Source organism: Notothenia coriiceps, unplaced genomic scaffold (assembly GCF_000735185.1).
Source record: "Notothenia coriiceps isolate Sejong01 unplaced genomic scaffold, NC01 NC01_scaffold00004052, whole genome shotgun sequence".
NCBI lineage: Eukaryota > Metazoa > Chordata > Actinopteri > Perciformes > Nototheniidae > Notothenia > Notothenia coriiceps.
This window is the reverse complement of record NW_011336753.1, coordinates 489,926-514,142: the sequence shown is the minus strand read 5'-3', so window position 1 is coordinate 514,142 and position 24,217 is coordinate 489,926. Positions and strand designations below refer to the sequence as shown.

General features: G+C 40.3%; 1 protein-coding gene across 2 annotated transcripts; it reads right to left on the bottom strand.

Moving 5' to 3' along the window:
- Positions 1 to 8,338: 8,338 nt before the first annotated feature.
- LOC104941909 (mitogen-activated protein kinase kinase kinase 5) lies at positions 8,339 to 24,200 on the bottom strand. 2 transcript variants are annotated; one of them, XR_797950.1, is made up of 28 exons: positions 24,064 to 24,200; positions 23,145 to 23,332; positions 22,855 to 23,023; positions 22,072 to 22,178; positions 21,733 to 21,903; positions 21,413 to 21,525; positions 20,724 to 20,883; positions 20,424 to 20,574; positions 20,089 to 20,193; positions 19,728 to 19,777; positions 19,036 to 19,131; positions 17,868 to 17,952; positions 17,533 to 17,666; positions 16,673 to 16,800; positions 15,119 to 15,255; positions 14,886 to 14,991; positions 14,623 to 14,780; positions 13,734 to 13,935; positions 13,371 to 13,530; positions 12,875 to 13,040; positions 11,821 to 12,006; positions 11,616 to 11,721; positions 11,274 to 11,523; positions 10,382 to 10,494; positions 9,305 to 9,402; positions 9,128 to 9,204; positions 8,438 to 8,932; positions 8,353 to 8,373 (listed from the first exon to the last, which is right to left on the bottom strand). XR_797950.1 is itself a non-coding variant. In XM_010767076.1 (27 exons), the coding sequence occupies exons 1-27, from the start codon at positions 24,184 to 24,186 to the stop codon at positions 8,827 to 8,829; spliced, it is 3,645 nt and encodes a 1,214-aa protein (XP_010765378.1). In that variant the 5' UTR covers positions 24,187 to 24,200; the 3' UTR covers positions 8,339 to 8,826. The 2 variants fall into 2 exon arrangements, 1 of the variants encoding a protein (XP_010765378.1); XM_010767076.1 differs by having other exon boundaries at positions 8,339 to 8,932.
- Positions 24,201 to 24,217: the final 17 nt, after the last annotated feature.

The window sequence follows — 24,217 nt, the reverse complement described above, 5'->3', positions numbered from 1 at the left end:
ATGCATACTACTGTTGGGAGCTTGAATTCTTGTTTATTTTAACCTTAGGTCCAAAATTATATTAGGCACAAACAATTCTGTTTACTTTCTGCAAAATATAAAAAATGCAATACATTTGCACAATGAAATTCATAGCAAAATTAATGTATAAAGAAAAATGTCAACATGGTTTATATAATTTTTTAAGCAGTTATACTGATCTTACACAATAAACAACTATAGTTTGATTTGAAAATGGAAGGGATTTGATATGATTGAGCGGTCAAGGCAAATACCAAAGCAAACATCTATATAGCTAATGAGTTTCTTTATCATTTATATCTTACCAAAAAGAAAATAACCTTGCCTTTTTGAAAAACATGTGCAAGTATTACATAAAGCATTACTATTCAACTATGGGAGCAGGTGCTTGAGCCAGCAGTCCGATAGGAAAATGAAATGGCTCTAGATAAAAGCATGCCTCAAAGTCTTGAACATCACCGTGCCATGCTGTGCTAATGAGCCCTTCAAGGTAAGGTGGTTTCAAATAGGAGACAATAACACAGTCATCCTCCATTAGCAACATTTTGTGCTGAAATGGTGCATGTGCTCTCAGAGTTTTGTAGAATGAAACAGTTTGTGATAAAGACACACATTAATGCGTCATAGGGCCTTTTATGTATCTTTCTACTCTAATACCCCTTGCTCCATTTATTGCTTAGAATTCATGAAAAGTTCTAGACGCGATATGTGAACCTATGTCTGTCCAGTTGTGAACCACCTGTGTGACCTCACTGCACAGGAAGTAGAGGCTCATATAACCTTCCCTCAGTGGTCAAGAAAGGACTCGATTTTTAAGCTGCAGCTGCACTCCTCACACACATACACACGCACGCACACACACACTCACTCATCTTATTAAATTGCAACTGATGGCCGTAAGCAGCTCATTCTTTGAAGAAAAAGACAGTTAATTAAGAAAACTGGGGAAAAAAGAGAAAACAAAAGTCATTACTACGAAGAGGATGTGATTGCATCAGTAAATAAACATCCCCAAAACATGGAGAACCGACTGGAGAGATAAGAAAGCAGAGGAAGAAAGCCCCAAGGAAAGGAAGAGGGAGTTTGGATCCAGTAACAGACTCTACCAGACAACTGATACCAGAGTACAGAGGGGTGCCGCTGAGGGTTTATCTGTGTAAAGATAGTATTCTGACGCCTGATGTCTCTCTTTCTTTGCGTCTCATGGGTACTGAGCTGTTTGAACACCAAGTACAGGAAGTCCAACACTATGAACCAAACAGAAACCCGTTTGATTGGATGGCCAGGTGTTCAGGAGAGGAAAAACCCTTGCAATATCCTGTACCTAAATGTGGATATGCTCCCAAAAAGCAAATACACTAATGTTATATGACTCTCATGTCACCCGTCTTTGTTTTACTGTAAAGATATTCCAATTTACAATCTAATAGTTGGATTAAAGTGTGCATATTGTAGGATTGTTCTGAAGTTATTTCTGGTTACCTCTCAGTTGGTTTTGCATTCCCTCAGATGCTAACAATGCTTTAACCATATCCACAGCCAGAGCTTCATCCACTACCAATAGGAAAAGCCTTTGCAAGTGTGCTCACGGCCACTGGCATGTCGGAGCTCCACCTCATTAAAGGGCAATGCGTAGTTTCAAAAACAATTCTGACGGTGACCCTTCAAAAGAAAAAGGACAAGCAGCTAATCTGCACTAACAAGCGTTTCTAGCATTGTTCTAGCAGCTCCCAGAACATTTTGCACCAACACTTTGCAAAAGAAAAACTCTTATTGTTCTGTTCCAAGAAGCATGGTCATCAACAGCTTTGCCAGAGAGTCTAGAGGTCAGCCACTGTGAATAGCAAGGGTAACCCTCAGCCTGCTAATGAAACAACAATAGCAGGAATGTTCTGAGTGTCCCTATAGAACATAGACCCAGCCTATGTTATAGACTTCTGAATACACCATCACTGCCTTTAGCAAATGGTAGCATTGAGGTAGCAAGGGTGGTGTAGCATTAGGGAAGGGTGGATACAAGGCTAATGAACTCTGATGGATTTACTGCAGAAAAAGGATTGTTTGCACTTGCTTCCTCTATTCTATAAGACACTCAGCAACGATGGGTTTGCACATAACATTTCAATGACCTGTGTTACAGTACATTTGCTGGTTCAGTTTGTCAGGTTCAGAAAGCAAAACACAATTTTGGTTACGTCAGTGTCTCAACTCAGCAGGGGTCAAAGGCCAACTGCACCTGTAGGGAGGCTTCAGAGTCTTATAATTAACGATCGTCATGCCTTTTGTTTCCTGTAGTGTGATTAAATCACATGTCACACTGAAAAAGTGTGTGTGTAAGCACGGACAGAGAGGTAGGGAAAGACAGAGTGTGGGAGCGTTCGCTGTTTCTTTGTGTTTCTCTCTAGGGTGCTGGGAAAAAGAGCAGTGTTTAGTCTGAATCATATGAATTTAGACCGCCTCTCATTGTGGACTGGGATTTTGTCTTGAGCTGGGAGGTATTGATGTATTGTAAGTGATACATCAAAGAGCCTTGTAAAATGTTTTACTACATGTATAAAGCACTGTTATGTGGAGACGTCTTCTACATTGTTTTGTGAAGACCGGAGGATTTAATCTGATTAAGTATCTTTCATTCCACTTCTGTCTCTCATGTTGGAACTATCAAAAAACACAAGTAAAAGATCATTAACCAATTCCTCCAGCAGTTTTGTACTATATTCTGGGGGACACATTGAAAATAATGGTCAAAACCGAAGCAGCAGAGGGTCATTATGGGTCAAGCCCCCCAATGTTTTTTTACATCCATGCATCCATTACATCATGCATCCATAATTAAATCATTTGGGTTATTTTTCAATTGTTGTAGAGCTCCTACCAACGCCAAATGATTGAGACATTATATTGTTCTCACATACTAAATATTACTCACACATAAACTGACGTTGATGTTCAAAAACAACTTATTTGAAAAAAACACCAATATAATATTTGTTAAAGCAATTAAATGGCTTTTAAATAACGACATTGTTAATTCCAAAATGGTCGATTAAACAGCAGAAAGCATTTGCTGTGTCCAAGGTCAACCCATTACGTAGCCTAACTGAGTCTGTTCGTGGATATGTCAAGTCTAATTTTAAGGTTAATTACTTTAAACTGCTCTCCATACGGCATACAATGCAGACGTTAATTAACACAGCCCACCACTGCTCATAAACGCCTCTTGCACGGATCTTCCTTGAACATTTTTTCCTGGCCTCTCCAACAACAGGTGGCATTGCCAGGGGCTTATTTCGCCGTCTTGTATGAGGAATGTGATTCTGCAGCAGTATGTCTCAAACAGCGGAGAGCCTGGCAGACCATGACGTAATGGTCTAAAAACGTGCTATCAGTTAGAAGCAGGGCCAAAACACGTGGAGTTGGCTCCTCTCTCCGCTCACCCCCGGGGCCCCTCTCTATTCTCCTTTTTCTCGTCTCTCTCTCCCGCACCCCCAGCCCCACCACCTCCCTTCTGCTCCACCGCACTCTCTGTTTATGAGTGCATGAATCGCTCCATTTCACTATACCCAACTCCCTGCCCACTACCAATCCCACAACTGCTTCAATAATAGAAGTCCCCCCTCCCCTGCGCTTTCATTTCCATGACAACTCACAATGAGGAGAGAGAGAGAGAGAGAAACAGAGAGAGAGGGAGAGACGGAGACAGAGAGAGAGAGGAGGGAAATAGCGGAGCTAGAAAAAATGTGAATGAGAGGTAGGAGTGCCTTCCCTTGACTTCTGTGTCCATTTGTAAGGATGGAAACCTTCACCACCAGACAAAGTTTCAGTGAGGTTAAACTGGCCAAACAAGAGAGCATCAGCAGCAGCAACGCTCTGTCATCATGAGGCACCGTGCTCTAGTCTAGAGCAAGCAAGTTAACTTCGAGCTTTATAGTGCTCATAAAAGAAGAATCAAAGTGCTTTACAGGGGGAAAAGGAAAGAGAAGAGGCAGATAAGAAAACAACTTCAAGTCTGCAGCCACGCCAGCAGCTTGGTGGCTTTCTCACAGATGCTTTGTTACTACGTTTCTAAACTTTCTCTGGTTGTATTAAGGCAGAAAAAATGCTGTCAGCATTTCAACATGCTAACAGTGACAATGCTACATGACCAATGAGGGCACGCGATGAGTTTGTGCACAGATGGAAGGCTGACAGGCAGGTAGGCCATCCAGTTATTTTAGCCGGGCCGGATAAAATGATTGGTCGTGCTTTTTACAGTAGGCCTACTACGGCTTCCACAGATGAAATCTTTTTATGGATTTTTTGTCAAAGCACTTCAGATATTCATTGCTATCGGGATGTTAAGAGCATTCCATGGAATATAACAAAAAGTGTATCTCGAGCCGGTTTCTCAAACTTACCTACCCCACCTTTAAGGGAAATTCAGGGATCACTAAAGTAATTACATTGTTTGAGAATCATTCATGTCTGTATCATTTTTTAACCAAATATTTGGTTGGTCTCTGGATGATTGAAAAGTTTGACCTACTGGCAATAATATTTTGTTAAAATCACAAAAATGTAAACGTCATAGCGGAACTAGTGGAAAAGTGAAAGGGTTACCAAACTCTAGTTTTCCATGCTTTTTTCCTCAAACTTGTATGAACATCTATTCAATAGTTGTTGTACATCAATCTGGAGAAAATTGGAAGGGGGGACACAGACTAACCATAACATATTATAAAAGTTATATAATGCAATATACTTTCCACTTCTAATACATGGGTGCAAATTCATAAACTTTTGTTACCTTTGGAAAGGTCTCAATAATGCTAAAAAGTCAAAGTTCAGCCCTCTGTGATAGAAAACATTGACGCAGTGTCCTATGGATGGGTTCTCTCCCGAGTGTCAGAAAACACAACAGAGATAACAAAAAGAGTGAAAGGTCTTGAGGTCATGCTGCAGTGAAGCTTTGTCACACACACGTGCACACATGCTCTTTACACATGCACACACGCATAAGATTAGTTGTTTTAATTCACCTCCCTGGATTACAGGATTAATGCTATATGCCTCAGCACTTGTGAGGGAATATTTCTGTCCAGCTGTGACCATTAAAGCTGTCCATTAATTGTGTCAGTGGTGTATCGCCTTTGGCTGCTATTTAAAGGCCATTATTTTCCAAAGGTTTAGTGGAACAAAAGAGATAACATGACATTAGTAGCTTGCAATTGATCTCTTAAAGAAAATTCCTTCCTCCTTCTGAGGGTGATAAAGATAACAAAATTCCTCTGTGTCCTGAGGGAGGCAAATACCGCAGCCATGTATTTGGCAAAACATTTCCTAAAAACATCTGTGAATGACAACTACTCTATGTAAACAAATCCTGACCAGTCTGAAGCCTCTGTGAGGTAATCCAAGAGTCAAGACGAATTCATACTATTTATGTACATGTCGAAATTCCAACACAGTATCAGTGTCATCAACGCTCAGGGGAGTAACAGCAATGCAAAGAATGCTCTCATTATCTGCTCTGTGATCATGTTGCACACTTGTACTGTGGTGTCAAAAAACTGTATGGCAGGGAGAAGAATTAAAGCAAGAACATAATGAGGGGAATGGCAATGACCTGATACGTGTAGTAAACGTGATTACCTGCAGGCATTTACACATGTGAGTACACACTTCATACCGACCTCAGTATTAGAAACACAGCAACCACCTTGTCAGTTAGGTTTTTATTTTACATTATGAAAGAAACATCAAAGAAGAAATGAAAAAGCACTCGAAGTGGTGGTGCACTCAAGACTAGAGCCACTTTTGATGTATCAGAGTGGAAATAAAAGTCTGATTCATGCTGCAACCTCACCTCTGCATTTTTCATCAAATCAAGCAAGAAATGGCTATGCGTGTTGCCGCAAGTTGAGACCAGGACAGTGGGGTGACCCGTCCTATAGGAGCTGGCAAGGAAGAGAGGATGAAATCAGTAATCCCCGGGGTTCTGGGCCTCCCTGTGTGGCGTCCTCAATCTCCCCAAGAGTCTGCCAAAATCCCCCAGACAGCGGTCCTCGTTATTTGCCTATCAGTGGCTTAGCCTCACCCCCAGACAGAACAGAGAGGGATTTACTGTAGAATACAAGCGAGTACGAACAGAGAAACACTAAGGATAACACAAACAAACATTCCTTATATAGAGATACATAAACCCCCCAGCCATATGAATAAGACTAGAGAAGTTAATGTCTGATAAGTTAAAACATTTGTTTATGATAATAGAATAAAAGAGAGCTTTAGGATAACATTTCAATTGCTAGCGTAAACAATGAATACATAATAATAGAATACATGGAGGCATTGGAGGCGTGTGGTGCAGTGGGTTGTGCGTTGGTGTGCGGATCAGGGGTTCACAGGTTCAAACCCCACTGCAGTCAGCATGTCGTTGTGTCCCTGAGACACTTCACCCCAAATTGCTCTTGTGGGGATTTCCCACAGTATTGAGTATGGAAGTTGCTTTGGATAAAATTGTCTAACAAGTGACATGGGACTGTAGGATAACATTTCAATTTCTAGTGTGAACAATGACAAGACACTGTAACCTTGACAGTCCTCTCACTATTATAAATAGATCAGTTTCCTACATGAGCCACGTTGACACTGACTCAGTGGCGTGCACCATTATGTCTGATCAAAGCTAAAAGTTTGCATCCTATTAGCCGGACAATCCTAAAGCTATTGTGTTATAAAGCTCATTAGAAAAAGGGGGACTCAGGGGGTTACACTCACATTACATTTAATTATCTGAATTAGGAAATGAGTTTAAAGTGCTGCTTGTCTTGTAGCTGTAAGGCACTGTGACTCACTAGCACGTTAGCATGCTAAACATGACCACAGAAGAGAGCCATGTGAATACCATGAATGATTATCTAACTTTCTTTTAATCAGAGAGGAAGAAGGAATTAGAAGTTACAATATCTGCTGTCGTTTTCAAGAGAAACACATGCAGCAGTCAGCAACACACGAGTATATTACAAAATTCTAATGTCTGATCATTTCCACTATGCTTACCATTAGCATGTATAAACTGGAACAACCTTTTCCAATGTCATGTATCCAGGGGATATCTCTTGGAGTATTCATCACATTAATTTACAACATAGGAGGCAGGGTAGTGGCGTGAAGAGACAGGGTAATGCCAAATTGAATTTAGTTGATAATATCAGACTATTAATTTCCTGTCTGTCACCTTCCAAGGACGGAGGAGGAGGACGTCTCGCATGATTTATTGGCTCTGTACCTTCGGATTTGTTCAGCGTTCTAAATTATTTCAGAGGTATTTTAGGATTTTCCTCTTCACTGTGAGAATCCTGACAGTATTCTTTCCAAAATGTTTTGGGAGACTTTTGTTTTAGGACCTGGTGCTCAATGAATTCATTTCAAATGTCATTAATGCAATAACACAACAAAGGGGAAATGGCTGTTTTGAGTTATAGTTGGAGCTGCTGTCGTTTACATGCTGCAACACACTGCAGCTGATTTGAATAACTTTCTTGACGGCATGGAGGTTATCAAACATATACACATATACTTTACCTTACCATTCAGATGCATAGGTTGTACAATACATGTGAACACATCCATTAAAAGACTGTTACACCAGAACATTATGACAAAGACATTACAAATGACTAACATTGTGATTAGAAGCCAGGCCCAGTCTCTCAATGAAGTCATATTCCTATTGACAAAGCACTAGTGCTGACAACGAGCCTTGGTTGAACTTATCAAAATACTGAACATCCTCTTATCTCACACAGGACCACTGAGATTACTAGGCAATAACGATACACTGGAAAAAGTGTGTCTTTTTTTAAATAGGTGTGAAATGTTTTTGCTGAAAGCTCAATCCCACAACATTTTGATCCTGACCTTTCCCTCCTCTTTTATTACCATTTCTTACATTACTTAAGCCCAACTCGTGAATCCTTAAGCCTAAATTCAACACTTTTACCTTGAAGTGAGGAGTAGTACAAATGATTTATGAGGAAAACAAGAAGGCTCAAACAGTAGACCTACACAGTAGCACAGCTGCGACACACACACACACACACACACACACACACACACACACACACACACACACACACACACACACACACACACACACACACACACACACACACACACACACACACACACAGTGTTGCTGTTTCTATGGAGATGTCAACATTGTGAAAACAGATGAGGGAACATGTGTGGATTTTTAAGACTGGTCACCGGTTCGTCACTCCTCCCAACCTACATGACTCTGCGCCAACTGAAATAAATGTAGATAACAAGCCAGTCCAAGAGATTTTAAGTTCCTGTTTATTGCGCATGAATACTAACAGGATGTACAAACAATCAGTTTTTTCCCCCAGACATTTGACTTAAATAAAGTATGCACTTAAAATCTCACGCACACGTTTTCTGTAACACAGAGTAAAACAGCATCATCAACAGGCACCGTTGAGACATATTTATCATGTTTTTTGCAGATAAATAAATACTCTTCAAGACAGCTGCTTTAAAAAAGGCATAATAAAATCCCATTTTTGAAAGCCCTGCAAAAATATGAAATATTGGAAATATCTGAAATGAAAGGGAAGAATTTGATATGCACTAAAACGGCAAGAAGTCTCTTTTTAAGAAATTACATTTACAGTTCAACAACATGACTACAATCTATCCTGCTTTACATCCCTGTATGTCCACCACGGCCTCTCGTCCTCCAGATGAAACGGGGCCAGCCCGTCAACAAATCTGTCCTTTGATGTTCAACATCAGCAGCCATTAAAGAAGAGTGTCCTCACTGTCCTCACTGTCCTCATTGTGTGTGCTGAGCTGTGTCTTCCTCCGAGCTCTGATGGCGGCCCAGATTCGACACAGCATGCCACCTCTGAAAAAGCAATTTTGGAGAAAATGAAATACAGTGTTACAAGCGTGCCATCTCTAACACCACCGGGGCTTTTTGATGAAACTCAAACTAACGAGATAGACTGCATCTTTTCTCTGACACCATCTCTGGGTGAAATCCCCTCTTATATTTCTGCATGGAAAGATAGAGTGAGGGTGATGTGTGGCGGCAGCTCACCTTATTCCACAGTACATCAAGTCATCCCTGGAGGCCATGAAAAGGAGACAGTCCAAGGTGAACTCATGAGAGAGCAACTAGAAAACAGGATCACACAGGTTGATTCATCATGTGTAAATGACTAACACTTAGAAGCTTCAGGAGTAAAGAAAAGGGCTTATTTTAAATTGAGTTTACCTTATTTATAGTGTCTTTATCTACAGGGACAGACTCGAGCCAGCGCACCAAAGCCCTCACTTCTGGATTTGAGCCTTTCCGTTTAGCCAATCCACCGTCTATAATGTAAACAGATGACAAACATTCAGACTGGTTGGTGCCAATTACAATATCTTATGGTGTTAATGTTACAAACTATAAAAGCACTTGTCATGTTTCTGCACGCAGACTCTAAAATCATTATCCAAACTGCCAAGTCAAGTTTGATCACATTAGCTGCCGGTCTTAAGGTCTACGCCTCCGACAAGAACCAGTCATGCAGAAATAATCCAGCGCCTGAAGCTGAGGTGTGCCGGGGATTCACTGGTACAAGTGTTGAGAAACAGTAATGGGAAATCACTGAGTGTATTGATAATCCAAAGAGGGCTTGGTCCCTTGATGCAATACTGGTCATGCGTCAGCTTGCACGTTTAATCGTCTGACCTTACGCTGAACCCTTACCAACCAGATAACGACTCCTTACATTAATGGCACATGACTTGAGAAACACAAAACAGCAAAATGACTCTAAATTTTACAAGCAGGGGAACCATAACACACATGCTGACTTTAGCTAGATTAAGATGGTTGACATGGATGTTTGACCTAGATAAAATCAATAAATATTCTTGAATGTTGTTTAAGAATGTGATGTACTGGATTGGTATGTTTGTATTGACTTAAGTCAAAGCTATTGGGAGAAGATTATGTAACAGCCATTCAAAAGATTGGATAAGTTGTTCAAGCCCATTTTATATATTAGATATTGATTGGGTATATCACAAAACTGCTGTCTTTTAGTAAAAATTCATTTTTTTGTGTTTTCATCAACACGTTTTTTACTGGATAGGTTTCCTGTGTGGAACATTTCCATGAGAAAACACTGGCAATAACCCTACATGTGAATATCAAAACAAAGACACAGACTTGATTTCACCAATTCAATCAACAAATTAGCTTCTCTTTTTTTAACAGAATGTGTATTAGTGTAGAGTAGTTGTATTAACTCGTCTCCTTTAGCCATAACCGTCTCAACATACATAACAACAACAACCTTACCTTCAGTGGCAGCTGCTCTCATCAGTGCATCTATCTGTTCCTGCTTCCTCCTGACAGAGTTCCTCAGTAGCTCCTGATACTCACTGTCCTTCTCAAGCAGCTGACTCAGCAGTCTGAAACAAAAACATCCATCATTACTCAGCAGAAAGCAGTGTCAGCCTAAAATCGCAATAATCACTGTGTTTCGCTTAATAGAGAAGCCTGTGTTGGAGGCATTTTTTTGATATGGTCAATAGCCTGCATTTCACACACACACACACACACACACACACACACACACACACACACACACACACACACACACACACACACACACACACACACACACACACACACACAGCCTTTTAATGCTACAGAATAAATGTACATTATGATAATACAAACTGCTATTCACAGCTCGGTGGAAGTCTTTTTTTAAAAAAAACTCCTGAAGCAAACTCCTGCTTTTGCGATGCATTTTAATAATAATAATAATAGATTTAATTTGTTAGCGTTTTTACAGGTGCTCAAAGACGCTTTACAGATAATAGAGAAGAGAAAAGAAAAGAGAAGAAAGGAACAACAAATAAATATATAAGTTAAAGTTAAAGTCAAATAATACAAAAACAATCAAATTAAAAGCCAGATTGAAGAGGTGAGTTTTTGTGAGTTTTTTTAAGGTTGGGGAGGTCGGTGCAGTCTCTGATGGGTTGTGGGAGTGAGTTCCAGAGGGAGGGGGCAGCGACGGAGAAGGCTCTGTCCCCCCAGGTCGATTTTATTGTATTTACTTCCAATATTTTATCTGTTTTATTGTGTTGCACTGTTGGAGCAGCATCTCTCAAATCAACTAAATTGATGCAGCATGTAACAAGAACATAACATCTTATACATTTAGAAAACACCTGAAAGCTACCTGCTGGTCTCTATCCGCATGTCTCTCAGTTTCTCACTGAGGGGACAGTTGCTGTTGAAGACCAGGTCTGTTGGGGAGTCGGGGCTTGCAGTAGGCAGAATCTCATAAATGGAGGCTGTTGTCTGCTGCATGTATGGTGGAGCCCACACCTGGTCTGGGACAATGACTACAGGAGTGTCTGGGTCAGCAGGATGCTCCTCAGAAGTGCTGTCTTCAGTCTCAAAGGAGGACTGCAGCTGGATTTTCAGCTCTGAGAGGTGGGAGGAATGGAAGAGGCACAGATGATGAGTATATAAAATAATCCAAACTACTAAACTCACACAGTATAAGATGAAGGACTACCTGGTAGCAGCACAGTGATGGCGTCCTGCACCGCCTGTCTCAGCAGATTGTCCAGAGCAAACATCCAGTGAGGCTTCACCTGCTGTTGCCTCAACACCTTCTTCACCTGGAAACAGAGCAGGAAGTTCAACATGATTGAAATGTAACTTAGTCTATAGCTCACAGGAGTGTAATAATCACCATTGTTGACTCTGAAGGAACTTACTGCATCTTGGAAGCTGAACAGCACCGCCTGCAGGCCGTTCAGTGACACTGCAGCAGCCAGCAGGGTGGCTCTGAGGCGCAGCAGGCTGCTGGTCAGCTGCTTCCTGTCCGGTGAGCGGATGTTGTCTCCCAGGCAGTGAACGAGCTCAGTGATCTGATCTGCAGTCAGCGATGATCCCTCGCCATGCTTGAAACAGAAATAAAATGTTGGAAACATAAGGAAACACAAATTCTTCATGCCATAATACAATACCACCTGCGTGCTTTCCATAAAACACATTAAAACAGCATTAGCACAGCACACCATTAAGATCAAAAAAGTTCATTTGGAGAAAAATAAATATTCCATAGTCATGGCTGGGAATTAATAAAAAAATTGCTTATTTCATGTTTTTTTTTATTTGCTTAATAGGTTTTCAGATGTTAGCCTTTTTATCAGTATGATATTTAAATTAATATAATAACTTCCAGAGTATTTTAGGTTATTCTTTGACATAAAACAAATGTGAGAGAAACCGCCTAAGCTTACAATTTTCTTGCTGTATTTGTTCTGGGGGACATAACAGCTCTGGAAATATGGAAAACAAATGCCACACCCAATGTTAAATAAAAAGGCAGAAATGCCCTCTAAAGATTATTAACTCACGAGCCAACTCTTATACTAACCCGAATTGATGGATCACACCAAGGTTTCATATTTTGGGGTTTTTGGGAATGCAAATAATGGCAAGTCTGGACAATTTGTGTAATATCCAACTAAGATCATATCCAGAGATTGTCATTTACACAGGAATGTCATTGCCGATTACACAGGAATTTAATTATTAGTGAACCAATAATGGTTCTAACACTAAGAATTGTTTGAACCGTTTTTTGGAATTTGTTTATTTAATCTTTTTTAATGAACTTAAAAGCTGAAAGAGAAACTAAATATTAGTGAGATGCCCTATACTTCATAGGACATCCTATGTAGTGTATATGTTATGAAGGAAGCCATGAAGGTTATATATTTGACAATGTTTTGTCTCTTGTTTTTGTGACTTTGCTTTACCCACCTGGGGCACAGACTCCTGTATATGAGAGACAACATGGCTGATGTAGTCGGTGAGGACTCGGTGTAGTGTGGCTCTCCTTTCGCTGTCCTTCCTCAGCATAAAAAGACCAACGTTCTCCTCTGTGGTGGATGGACTGCCCATGTCTAATGGAGAGTCCTCTGGTATTCTGGGCAGAAGGGGGCAATAAAGAGATCAATCACATCAGATCAACAGATTAAGATAGATATGTATCTAGTGAAATAGAAATCACACAAAAAATAAATGAAGATAAGACATTGATGATTCATTATGTAAGTTATACATTGTCTTTTGTAGACTGTGGCATTCGATACAGTGGCATTGCACCCTTTTGACGCCTACACAGGATGTAGCCTCACAAGACTATATGACTGTAACCTTTTCTGTGGTTTGCCCCTGATCTAAGATCCTGTAAAACAATTGTTGACGTAGAGATAGTACATTTTTTATTTTTCTGTTGAGCAATAATGTTACTCACGACAGAAAGCTGTTGATACTCTCAGAGGTTTCAATTACTCTGAGGGGGAGTTGGTGCATCCTGAGGTCAAGGGAACAGGACAGGTCAATCGAACCCGAGTACGAATCTGTGTCCTCCACAAAGATGGAGATAGGTACAGACAGGCTGCGCTGGTAATCAGCTGCAAAACCAGACAAAATTGTGGTTAGATATGAGTTCAAGATATCTGACATTAACCAGGTTACAATACAAATGTCAACAAACGTGTATAGAAATGACAAAGCGTTTCGTAATGGGAACAAAGAAAGTGAGCTAAACTGGCTGATGAAGAACTGACAATATATGTGAGAAAGAAAAGCAGTAAGTGAGTGTTAAGTCTCTCACCAGAAGAAAGGTATTCTTTAGGTTGTGATTCCTCCGGGGTCCTGGCCTTCTTCCTGGGGGACGACCTGAGGAAAGTGTCATTCAGCAGCTCTGCGGCCGTGGCTCTGTCGTCGGGGTCCGGAAGGAAACATTTCATCATGAAGGCCTTCGCCTCGTCTGACATGCACTCTGGCACCTTGGGGTGGATCTTGAACATGCCCACCTTGAAGGGATAATGTACATGTTACTGACAGAGTTTGATCAAATGTCATTAATACTTAAAATATTTGTTTTATGTTTATTTAAACAACAATAAGTTATTTGTATTTGTTGTCCTGTGTGTCCTGGCTCTGTAAGGCTGTACTGATGCTGTGTTCACGCAACAGTAATTACAAAATTCCGACATCCGAAAAGCACTCGCATCGACAAACAAGCGTTCATTTTGACTGGGACCTTTTTACGTAAACTCGTAACTTTATAACTTAATTGGTAATAAATAATATGGAAGTACCAACAAAACAACTCGTATTGAATATTACAACAGAAAAACCCAAATGTATGTAATATAATTTATGTGGCGTTTACATCATCATGCTAACATGTTAATGTTTAACATTATCACCATTTGAGTTTAATCTGTTAGCATGCTAGCATTTGCCAATTAGCGCTAAACAAAGTCAATTCAAATTTTGACTTGATGATGGTGCTAGATAAAAAGAAGTCATAGTCATTACAACTCATCCTCCTGGTGACATTAAAGTATGTAACACCATTCATCCATCCATCCAGTTCAGTCAAACACCATCATGTGGGACTTTTTCCTGAAAGCCTGGCTAGCATGTAGAGCTATATATATATATATATATATATGTATAAACATCAACCTAAAATACAACTTTCTCTTATTTACCTTGAACATGGCTGCCTGCGGACTTCCCAGCTCATGAAAGGGTGGTTTGCCCGTTGCCATTTCTATAATAGTGCACCCCAGGGACCAGATATCAGCCGGCTTCCCATAACCCCGAGGCCCCTGGTCTATAATCTCTGGGGCCATGTACTGCAGAGTTCCTGAAAATAATCATAAAGGGGATCAAAATGCAACCACTGTTATCAGTCCACAGATAAAATGACAGTATATCCTTCTGATTGAGTTAAGAGTAGAGAGCATCTTACCAGCAAAGGTCTCAGTGCAGGGGTTAATCCCTGCTAACCGCTTGGAGGTTCCAAAGTCAGAGATCTTTAACACTCCACTATAAGTGTTGATCAATACATTGTCACCCTGCAGCAAAGACAAAAAGCCCACATGATTTTACTCAAATACAAACATCTTAGACAATAAAACAAGGATCAAATTGTTCATTCATTTTGGCCATTTGTCGGCAGAAGTCCCATGGTGCTCCGCTCACCTTAATGTCTCTGTGGACTATCTGATTGTCATGAAGGTATTTGAGCCCCTCTAGGATCTGCTTGGTGTAGAAGATGATGGTGGCTTCATTGTCTTTCAGGGGACCCCATTTGGAGCGGAGAAGAGATGACAAACTTCCTACAAGCAGTAAATATCATGTTAATTAAGCCGATTAACACTTTCTCACATCTACATGAAGGCAGTGAAGGGAATAAACATAATTTCTTCTGTTTGTGCTGGTAAATGCAATATTCTGTTTTTGTTGAATACGTTAATTCTCAGCAATTTGTGGCAATATCAATCATGCCATAGTCTGCAGAGATTTTTCTTCAATGAGCAGGATGTGGGAAACCGCCCACTCTCTTAAAACTGGCTTCCAGTTGATATTACACAATCACAACTCCACTGAACACAAGAGAGACACTCAACTTCCTTACAACGGACTGTAATAAGGGCATCATCCTGTGGGTCACACAAATAGTAGGGAAATACAGCCTGAAAGAAGGGGCGGGTTTTCTTTTTGTTGGCACTTTTTAAGGAAGCAGGGCATGACTTCTTTGTAAGTCTATTTTCGTTCCAGGGAAAGTATCAAAGAACATTGTTTCATCTAGTGCAGGGGTGTCAAACTCAATTTAATCGCGGGCCACATTAGCATTATGGTTGCACTCAAAGGGCCGTTTGTAACTATATAAATATACATATATAAAAATAATATATAAAATGATATATTATATTACACTACACTATTGCCTCTGAATTGGATTATTATCGGATAGGGTAATAACTTAGTAATTAACTACCAACTACGTTTGAAAGCAGAAGTCCAGGGCAAATAATTGCAAGTCTCTTTAGTGCCATGTCACAAAACGAGATGCATTGTGGGACATGTAGATTATGGGCAACCTGCTTCTGTAAAGTGGCATGTAACCATATAATAAACTCTATTCTTTGCAAGCTCTTTCGGGGCCACATAAAATGAAGTCGCGGGCCGGATTTGGCCCCCGGGCCTTGAGTTTGACACCCCTGAATTCTAGTGACACAAATGTACTTATGTATAACTATTAGTTTGTACATCAAATGAAAACATTTCAACACTGATGTATAAGTCTGGGCCTCTTTGGGAAATTGAAAAGTGAAAGTGGAAACATTGAAAAGGCATGAGTAAGTATTAGCAGAAGTGAGTGCATAAAAATAAAACAGAATTTGATTAAATTACCACATGTGTAAAGTTGGTCTTCAGGTTTAATATTAGCTTAAGACAGCATCAGTCAGTTCTGGTGACTTTCCTGTTTTTTGATACAATATGTTAAGTCTCATACTGCAAGTTGTGTGTGTGTTTAACTTTGAATTTGAACACCTTATTTTATATATTTATAGCCTGTGTGTGTGTGTGTGTGTGTGTGTGTGTGTGTGTGTGTGTGTGTGTGTGTGTGTGTGTGTGTGTGTGTGTGTGTGTGTGTGTGTGTGTGTGTGGATTTGGCCAATGGTATCCAGTAATGGACAGTTACCCTCTACTGCTCTTTGAGGCCAAAAGTGTACATTTCAGGATTCATACCTCCAGGTACTTCGTCCATGAAGATCTTGATGAAACCATCCTGACTGACAGAGCCCAGGTACTGGACAATATTTCTGTGTTTTAGCCTCTTGTGCAGAGCTATCTCCTCGTGGAGGGGCTGGGAGTACCTGGAAAATAACAAAGCATGATAAGTGGAACAGTGAGGTAAAAAGTTGAACTATGATTTTTAGATTTCTTACTGTATAAATAATGGTCATGGGCAGTTTCACTTCTCTAACTAAAGCCTATAGATTAGGGATAACGATATTATCCCAATATCTGTACACATTTGAATAATAATGCCATCAGTCAAATGTTTCTTCAACTTTGTTTAGTGTGTGTTTTTGTCTTTTTGGAAAATGAATAACATAAAGTAGGAGTGTAAGGAGGCGGAGAGTGTGCATTATTTCCCTTTTTCAGTGTCATGGTGAGGTCAATACCGGTATGTCACAACACTTCTTATCTGTTAACCTCTGCCCCTACCGATTTGACACAATATTTCCCAATTTGTTTTTTGCCAAGACCACAGCTTTATAAAGACAAACAAATATTGTGTTGCGTCTTTGATACAAATGCAAATGCTTAAAAAGTTATTTAAATATTTTCATATGACACTGCAGTGCAGCCTTTGTGTGGCTGAAAGAGGAACAAACAAAGAATGAGAAGTCGGAAAACTCATAAATCTCCCCTAAGATTCGTATAAAGCACTGGGGATCCATAGCATGCCAGTGAGGAGTTTCTCTGCCAAAGAATTTCCCTTTAAGGGAAAAACCTTCTTGTGAGAAAAAGTGCAGCTTAAAGTCTGCCAGAAAGCGACGACTCCAGAGGGAAAACAGTAAAAAAGTGTTGGTTTCTCATACGTGCTGTCCTTCTCAGGGATTTCCTTGATGGCGATGCGCACTTGGTTGCTCAGGTCTCTCCCAGCATACACCACACCGTACGTCCCTTTACCCAGAAGCACCTTGTCGCCATTCTCATTGGTCTCGTAGACAAACTGTCGATAGGAGTGAAGACGGCATGAATCAGAAAGTATGAGCATCAGGAGAGATTTGAGGAATTTCACACGCAGGATAGAGAAATGTGAAGAGAACAGATGTTTCATTCAGGGACTTCTGGTATTTTCTAACTTGTTGAGGCAACTGAGACCTAAAATAGAGAGGACTCTGCGTAAGAGGAATTGAGTACTGTGACTGACCTCTAGTACTCCCTCTGCTACATGGTTCAGGTCCTGAGCGGGGTCTTCAGCCTGCTGCAGCAGAGAGTTCACCAGCTCGCAGAAACTAGTGAGAGAAAAGTGTAGGGAGACATTTATGTAGATGAGAATATGCGCTTATATGGTTAAAAAGGAAATAAATACCAACCGTCAGACATGCCCTGACACTTCCAAAGAAGTTACCTATGAAAGTTACACCCAATATGTGGAAGTAAACATAAACTTCATGAATATAATCGACTTTCACAGGCTTTGACCACAGTGCAATGATTTACAAGTGTGGCCTTTTTGTTTATATAGTATACAAAAGCATACATGCACGAGTGCGGGCGACGATATACACAGTCCTGACACATTTTCAAACGGTTGCCTTGATCAACAGCTGCAGGTGATATTCTTCATAGATAGTCTATGGTGGAGGCAGTGGCAGTGAACAAGAAGACTAGCAACAAATCATGAATCTGTACAATGCAAAATGTGCAATACTTCAACAGTTGGCTTTGCAGATGTTCTATGAGGAAGGAAATGTACTAAGTCTTACAAGTCTTGTTTAACGGAAACCTTAAGAGGGCATTTTTAAGGGATCAGTTGACCAAAATCTCAATAAAGCAATCATTTTCTTCTTTAAAAATAGCATTCAGCTATGCAGAAAGCTTCAGTTTGACTTCCCTTTTTTTGGAAGAGACTTCCGAGGGAAAATATCTACAGTCCTAAATTAACCAGGATATTGTACGAGGAGTTCTCTGAGGTCAGTCCGTTATATTAACGTGGCAGTTAAGTTTTAGCAGTGGGTCGCCCGAAACTGAATCTATCAACAGAGGTTAGACATTTATTTTATTTTTTAGTTGGCTTTGACTCTTTAAGTCGGAGAGAAAAATATGTAAAAGGGGATTTCCAAAAGTAAAATAAAGGAAACATGACTCATTCAATGTTATTCAATGAAACTCATCACGTTAGGCAACCTACTGTACCTTAGTCTGCAAAGGTGAATTACCTATTGGTGACGTGTGATAAGTTTCCTGTACCCTGTAATGATGGGCTGTTTCTCTCTCTATTCAGCCCGTCAGTTGGTCGGTGAGCAAGTCATTCGCATTGCCTCACTTCACACACTCTGACCGGCTGTTTCTTTACCAATGGTTTAGTGACTCACCCTTTGCAGTGAAGCTCGGAGGGGAAGCAGAGCTGGAAGTCATCTGAGTTGTAGTGGACATACAGGAAGCAGCTGCGCTCATCAATCTTTGAAGCACTTAAGAGGGGAAAAAGCAAATAAGGATTTGAAACATTTATACTCCCTTCAATTGTTTATGATATGCATTGCAGAGCAAAAACATAGAAGTGTGCTAACCGTAACCGAGACTCAATCCCTTTTCTGAACCAGCAGCTAATGTTTGCAATACAGAGGATATCTGTTTTGATTAAACAGACTCACCATTGATTCATTCAGTAAATGCTGATGAGTAAGGCCCTTCACAAAAGAAAAACATGTTTCTCGTATTTTCCCCAAACATTTACAATCTGATAAGGTTGTTTGTTTGGTGTTCTTTAGTGACCCAGCAGCTGACTGTTTTGGGTATTTGCTGAAAACAGCCCAAGTGGCAAATCGGCAGACAATACAAGGCCAAAGTACACAGCAGCAGTGATCAGTACCCAGAGGGAAATCAAAGGACTATACGAACAACAAGGAGGCAAAGCCTGCCACTATATCAACAGAGAAGAAATCTGACAGACAGCCAAGGTTTCCCAGACAACCTTTGTGTTGACGGCTTCGCTGCAGGCTTGAACACACCCAGAACTCAGAGCAGATATTTGAGAGATGTTAGCACATGCTGAACTGCACTTTACCTCACTCCCCGAATTGCAGAGGCTGGGAAAGTCCACTGGTGTAAGCCTTTCTGTGGAATCAAGTAGGAAGGATAAAGATTGTTGACTGCTGAAACACATGCATAGCTTTTATTTACATGCATGAGAAATACAAGAGAGGGAAAGAAAGTAAACGGTCCTGAGGTATGAAGTAGGTCATTTTTCCCACACAGTGACGTCCATTGAACACACCCACACACTCATCCTATTAAACATTCACTGGGTCATGAATCATTGTGAAACTTGCTTTTCACAATACCATTTATTTTAAATTCTGTTTTGTATTGCAGGAAATATGTATCCAGATAAGAGTGTGGTTCTAACAGAGGAGGGGGCAACATACCTTTAAGGGAGTGACGTGTCTCAACTGGACAGTGCGGCTTTCATCCTCCTCGCTCACACACACAATAGCTGGTTGGAGGATTTTACTGGGCTCCATAATGAGCACCTGACAAGCAGAACATTCAGATTCTGTTACCAATATTTTAAATAACCAAAAAACAATCTTTTATTTCTTATTAGAGGACAACATGTTCTCTCTTTTTTCACGTTTTCTCTTTCTTTATCCATTCATTACAGCACTGAGTGTTGACCTTAAGATTCAAACGGACACAGGGTGGAGGAGAAGTTTGATGTTTATCGTTACAGTAAGGGTCAACGTTATCAGTGTGGTCTTACTGGGCAGCGGCCTGTGGAGTCGGTGGGTTTACAGGTTTGCAAAAGCAGCTCCATCCAGAAGTCCAAAGTTTCCTGTTTGGGAGATTTCACCTCGGGAAGCTTGGTAAACTGACGGTACAGGATATACGTCTCCATGATGGATGCCACATACCTGAAAGAAGTATTAAACTCATTAATCCACAAAAACATAATATGGCTATAAGACCAAAATCCCTCTGAATGCTTTCTTATTCAAAGGGATTTAGATTTTTTAATCCAACAATGTACATGATTACCACTAATCCAGAATTAAAGCCTCACCATACAGGAGCATTGAGTCTGTAAAGTTTATCAGAGGCCATGATGACTTTCCGATGTTCGTTAGCGAGGATGTTTGCCCCAAGGTAGAAGCCGACATCCCAGTAATCCTTCATCTTCTCCAAACTGCCCTTTCTACCGAGCAGAGTGCTTAGAGTCACACCTGAACACCAACACAGAGCAAAACAATTCAGTAACAAATTCATACGAAATAACGATTATATTTAGAAACTAAAAGGCTTATATGTGTATCAACAGATGACAGCTGCCCTGTGTCCAACTATAAGTCATTCTCTGGGGCGCCGAGCAGGTATACAAAGAAAAGGCAATACTGATTTAACACTACATACATTCTAAATGATACATGAACAAATAAATAAATGAATTCATGATGTGTATTGGGAAATTGACATGAAATAAGCTTTTCAATGATTGGTTTCCTCCATATTTCATTGTATCTTAAACTTTTAAAATCCAGCCTGAATTGTGGACTCTCACATTAAAATAATGGATTGCATCATAACTAAGTATAAGGGTAATACACCTACAGCATAAAGTGTAATGTGCAAGTAGTATAAACTCATTGACACAATAAATCCTTAGACCATAAACTTGTATTGCCGCCATATTTGATCGAAGCCGATATGTGTCATTGATTCTATCTGATAAAGAAAGCAGAAAGGAGTAAGCACCTATTTTGCGCAGTTCAATAGAAGTGTCAAATTCATGTCCAGCTGCCATCAGGAGGACCACGTTGTTGATGGCCGAGTGAAGAGTTGGCTCTGTCTCAAACCCTTTCCCATACCTGACAAATGATATAAACAGAGCAATAACGGATTATAATTGAACACTGCCAGATAGGGGGAATCAGTTACGCCAAAATAGTAATGTAACATAAACAGTAAACACATATAAGCAAGTACTTTTAAGTGGAGTATGTAGCAAAGAACAGAAAACATACAAATGCCACTTTTAGCAGTTTGTAATATGCACAAACACAAAGCGGTTGTACCAATAGCAGGCCTGGTCTCTGCTGCGCTCATCGGTGAACCCAGAGCTCATGAACATGTCTTTGTAGATCCTTCCACACAGGCAGTAGATGTCTGACGCCACTCTCACCCCCGAATCCACGATGGGTAGAATTGCATCCAAAGCCTTGGCGCGATCTCCAGGGCGATTCCTCCTGAAATATTTGTTGATATCAGCTGTGATAAGCTTGAACAAAATCCCTCATATCTTTCATACAAGCTACAGGCTGGGAATGGTACAAAAGTGTTGTATCTAAACAAGAGCAGAGACTATAATACTATACTAAAAATAACTATAAATGCAATGGGGGCTTTATGGGTACCTGTTTAGAGCAAAGATGTAGTTAAACTTGATATTCTGATGTCTGGCTACCAGACACATGGGCAGGTCATTCAGAGTCTCCACCAGTTTGATTATGGCATCGTAGTCCTGAGAGGGTGCAGAATTACAATGCATTATTGAACATGCTTCTAATTACATTTAATAATGTATATGAATACTAGATTTATCAACAATAACCATTGGAACCTTAATTGTGGTCTACATCACACCTGACATGCAATCTGATCATGAGCTTTGGTCATATCTGATTACTTTTAAGGGAAACATTGCTGATTTTTAACCAGATTTGTAGTTTCTACTGTTGCAATGTGGATAGTTAATGTGCATGTATAGAGGGTTCAGCTTTATGATACTGGCAACTGGCAAACCGCTCATTTGACAGCTCGAATGTCCTTAACATTAATATTGTCACCATGAAACACTGGTTTTTATTGTGTTTTAAGCAAAAATTCCTTAAATGTAGTCAATTAATCAGTTAATGATCCATAAATCCCAAACGTGTTGTCGTCTGATTATGTGAAGGTGTGCAGTTTTGTTATTCAATGAATCTTCAATATTAGGTTAATTGCTATTTTTCTCAAACAATTGTAATATGACATTTTTGGCCTTGAAATGAATACATTTCTCAAACTAAATCATTTGAAAGATGACTAAAGAAATAGAATAACAACTGGTTGTAGCCCATAAGCTTTTACACACTCCATGTCAGAGCATTTACTAATATGCACACGTAAACCGTGCAGTCTATGACGTAAACACACACCTGATTGTCTCTGTAGGACAACAGCAGGTTGGTGACTATATCAGGGGTGAGCAGCTCGACACTGTCCAAGCGTTTCTGGATGCGGCTCAGCTCCTCACTCAGGGCTTGACCACTAAACCGCTCCCGTGCCATACGGATCTCGTGCATGATCGACTCCCGGAAGTACTCACTGTCAGCACAAGAGGAGAAAACATTTTAATGTCTGTCTACAAATGCATGTGCAATCTGAGACGATGGCGTTTTTGGTGAAGCACACGATGGTAGACAAAGCCCTGTTGTGTGTATCTGACCTGGACTGAACGTGCACATTGTTCAGCAGATGCACCAGTCTGTCCACCAGCGGGGTCAGCAGGGGCTCCAGCAGGAAACTAGGCTGCATCAACTCATTGATACCGTTCATCATCGCAGCATCACAGGCAAACACTTTTCCCTGAGGGGACACTACGTAAGGGAGGAACGTGTAGCTTCCACACTGCTCCTAAAGGGAAAAAGTACACAATCATGCGGGGTTCAATACACACTATGGGGACCTCGATCGGGCTGAGGAATCATGGATGTGTTTTTGCTTTTGATGCTTAAGGTTTCATTTCATTTGACTCAAAAACAATGGATTTGGTTGTGATTTCAAATGCCTTTATCATCAACATAGTATTGTTCTATCAAATCTCTTTTCATCTATAACATTTCATGAATTACATGATTTCCTTTAGAGGTATTAACTGTTTTTTACTCAACTCTGATTAAGTGCCATTGGCCTGAAAACAAACTGAAAATATTCACCTTCATTGTTAGGAAATAGTGATGGTCATTTCTCAATAATTTCTTACATTTTAAACACAAAACCATTCATCGATTAGCCATAAAGTAGAATCAGCAGAATGATGAATAATTACAGCCATGGTTGCAGCCTTGTCCAGATCAACACACTTAAGTGAGTTTAGGGCAAAAATCAATTGTGTGTCTCTGTTGGCTCCCATTATCTCACACTCATTAACTAATAATGAAAGACTCTCCTCAAGCGCCTCTTTAAGTGGTGCGTAGCATGCCACACATTATCAGTTATTATTCCAATTATCAATATTAACTATTTTACACAGTGCACCTGATTTTTTTTTGGAAAGGCAGTTTGTAATCCATTGATCACTCCCTGGTGAAATCATCACATTGATTCACAACACAAATGCAAATAATGTGTTGTCATTAAGGTACCTTAACAGCCGGTAGATCACTATCTTGCTTGTAACAATACAGTATTATGTTATTGTTCATGCTGAAACTTTCTCTCACTCCCAGGTGGTAGAACAGGGAGGGCTGGCAGAAAGTGTCACTCATCTCCACCACTGCTACATCTGGGGGGGGGGGG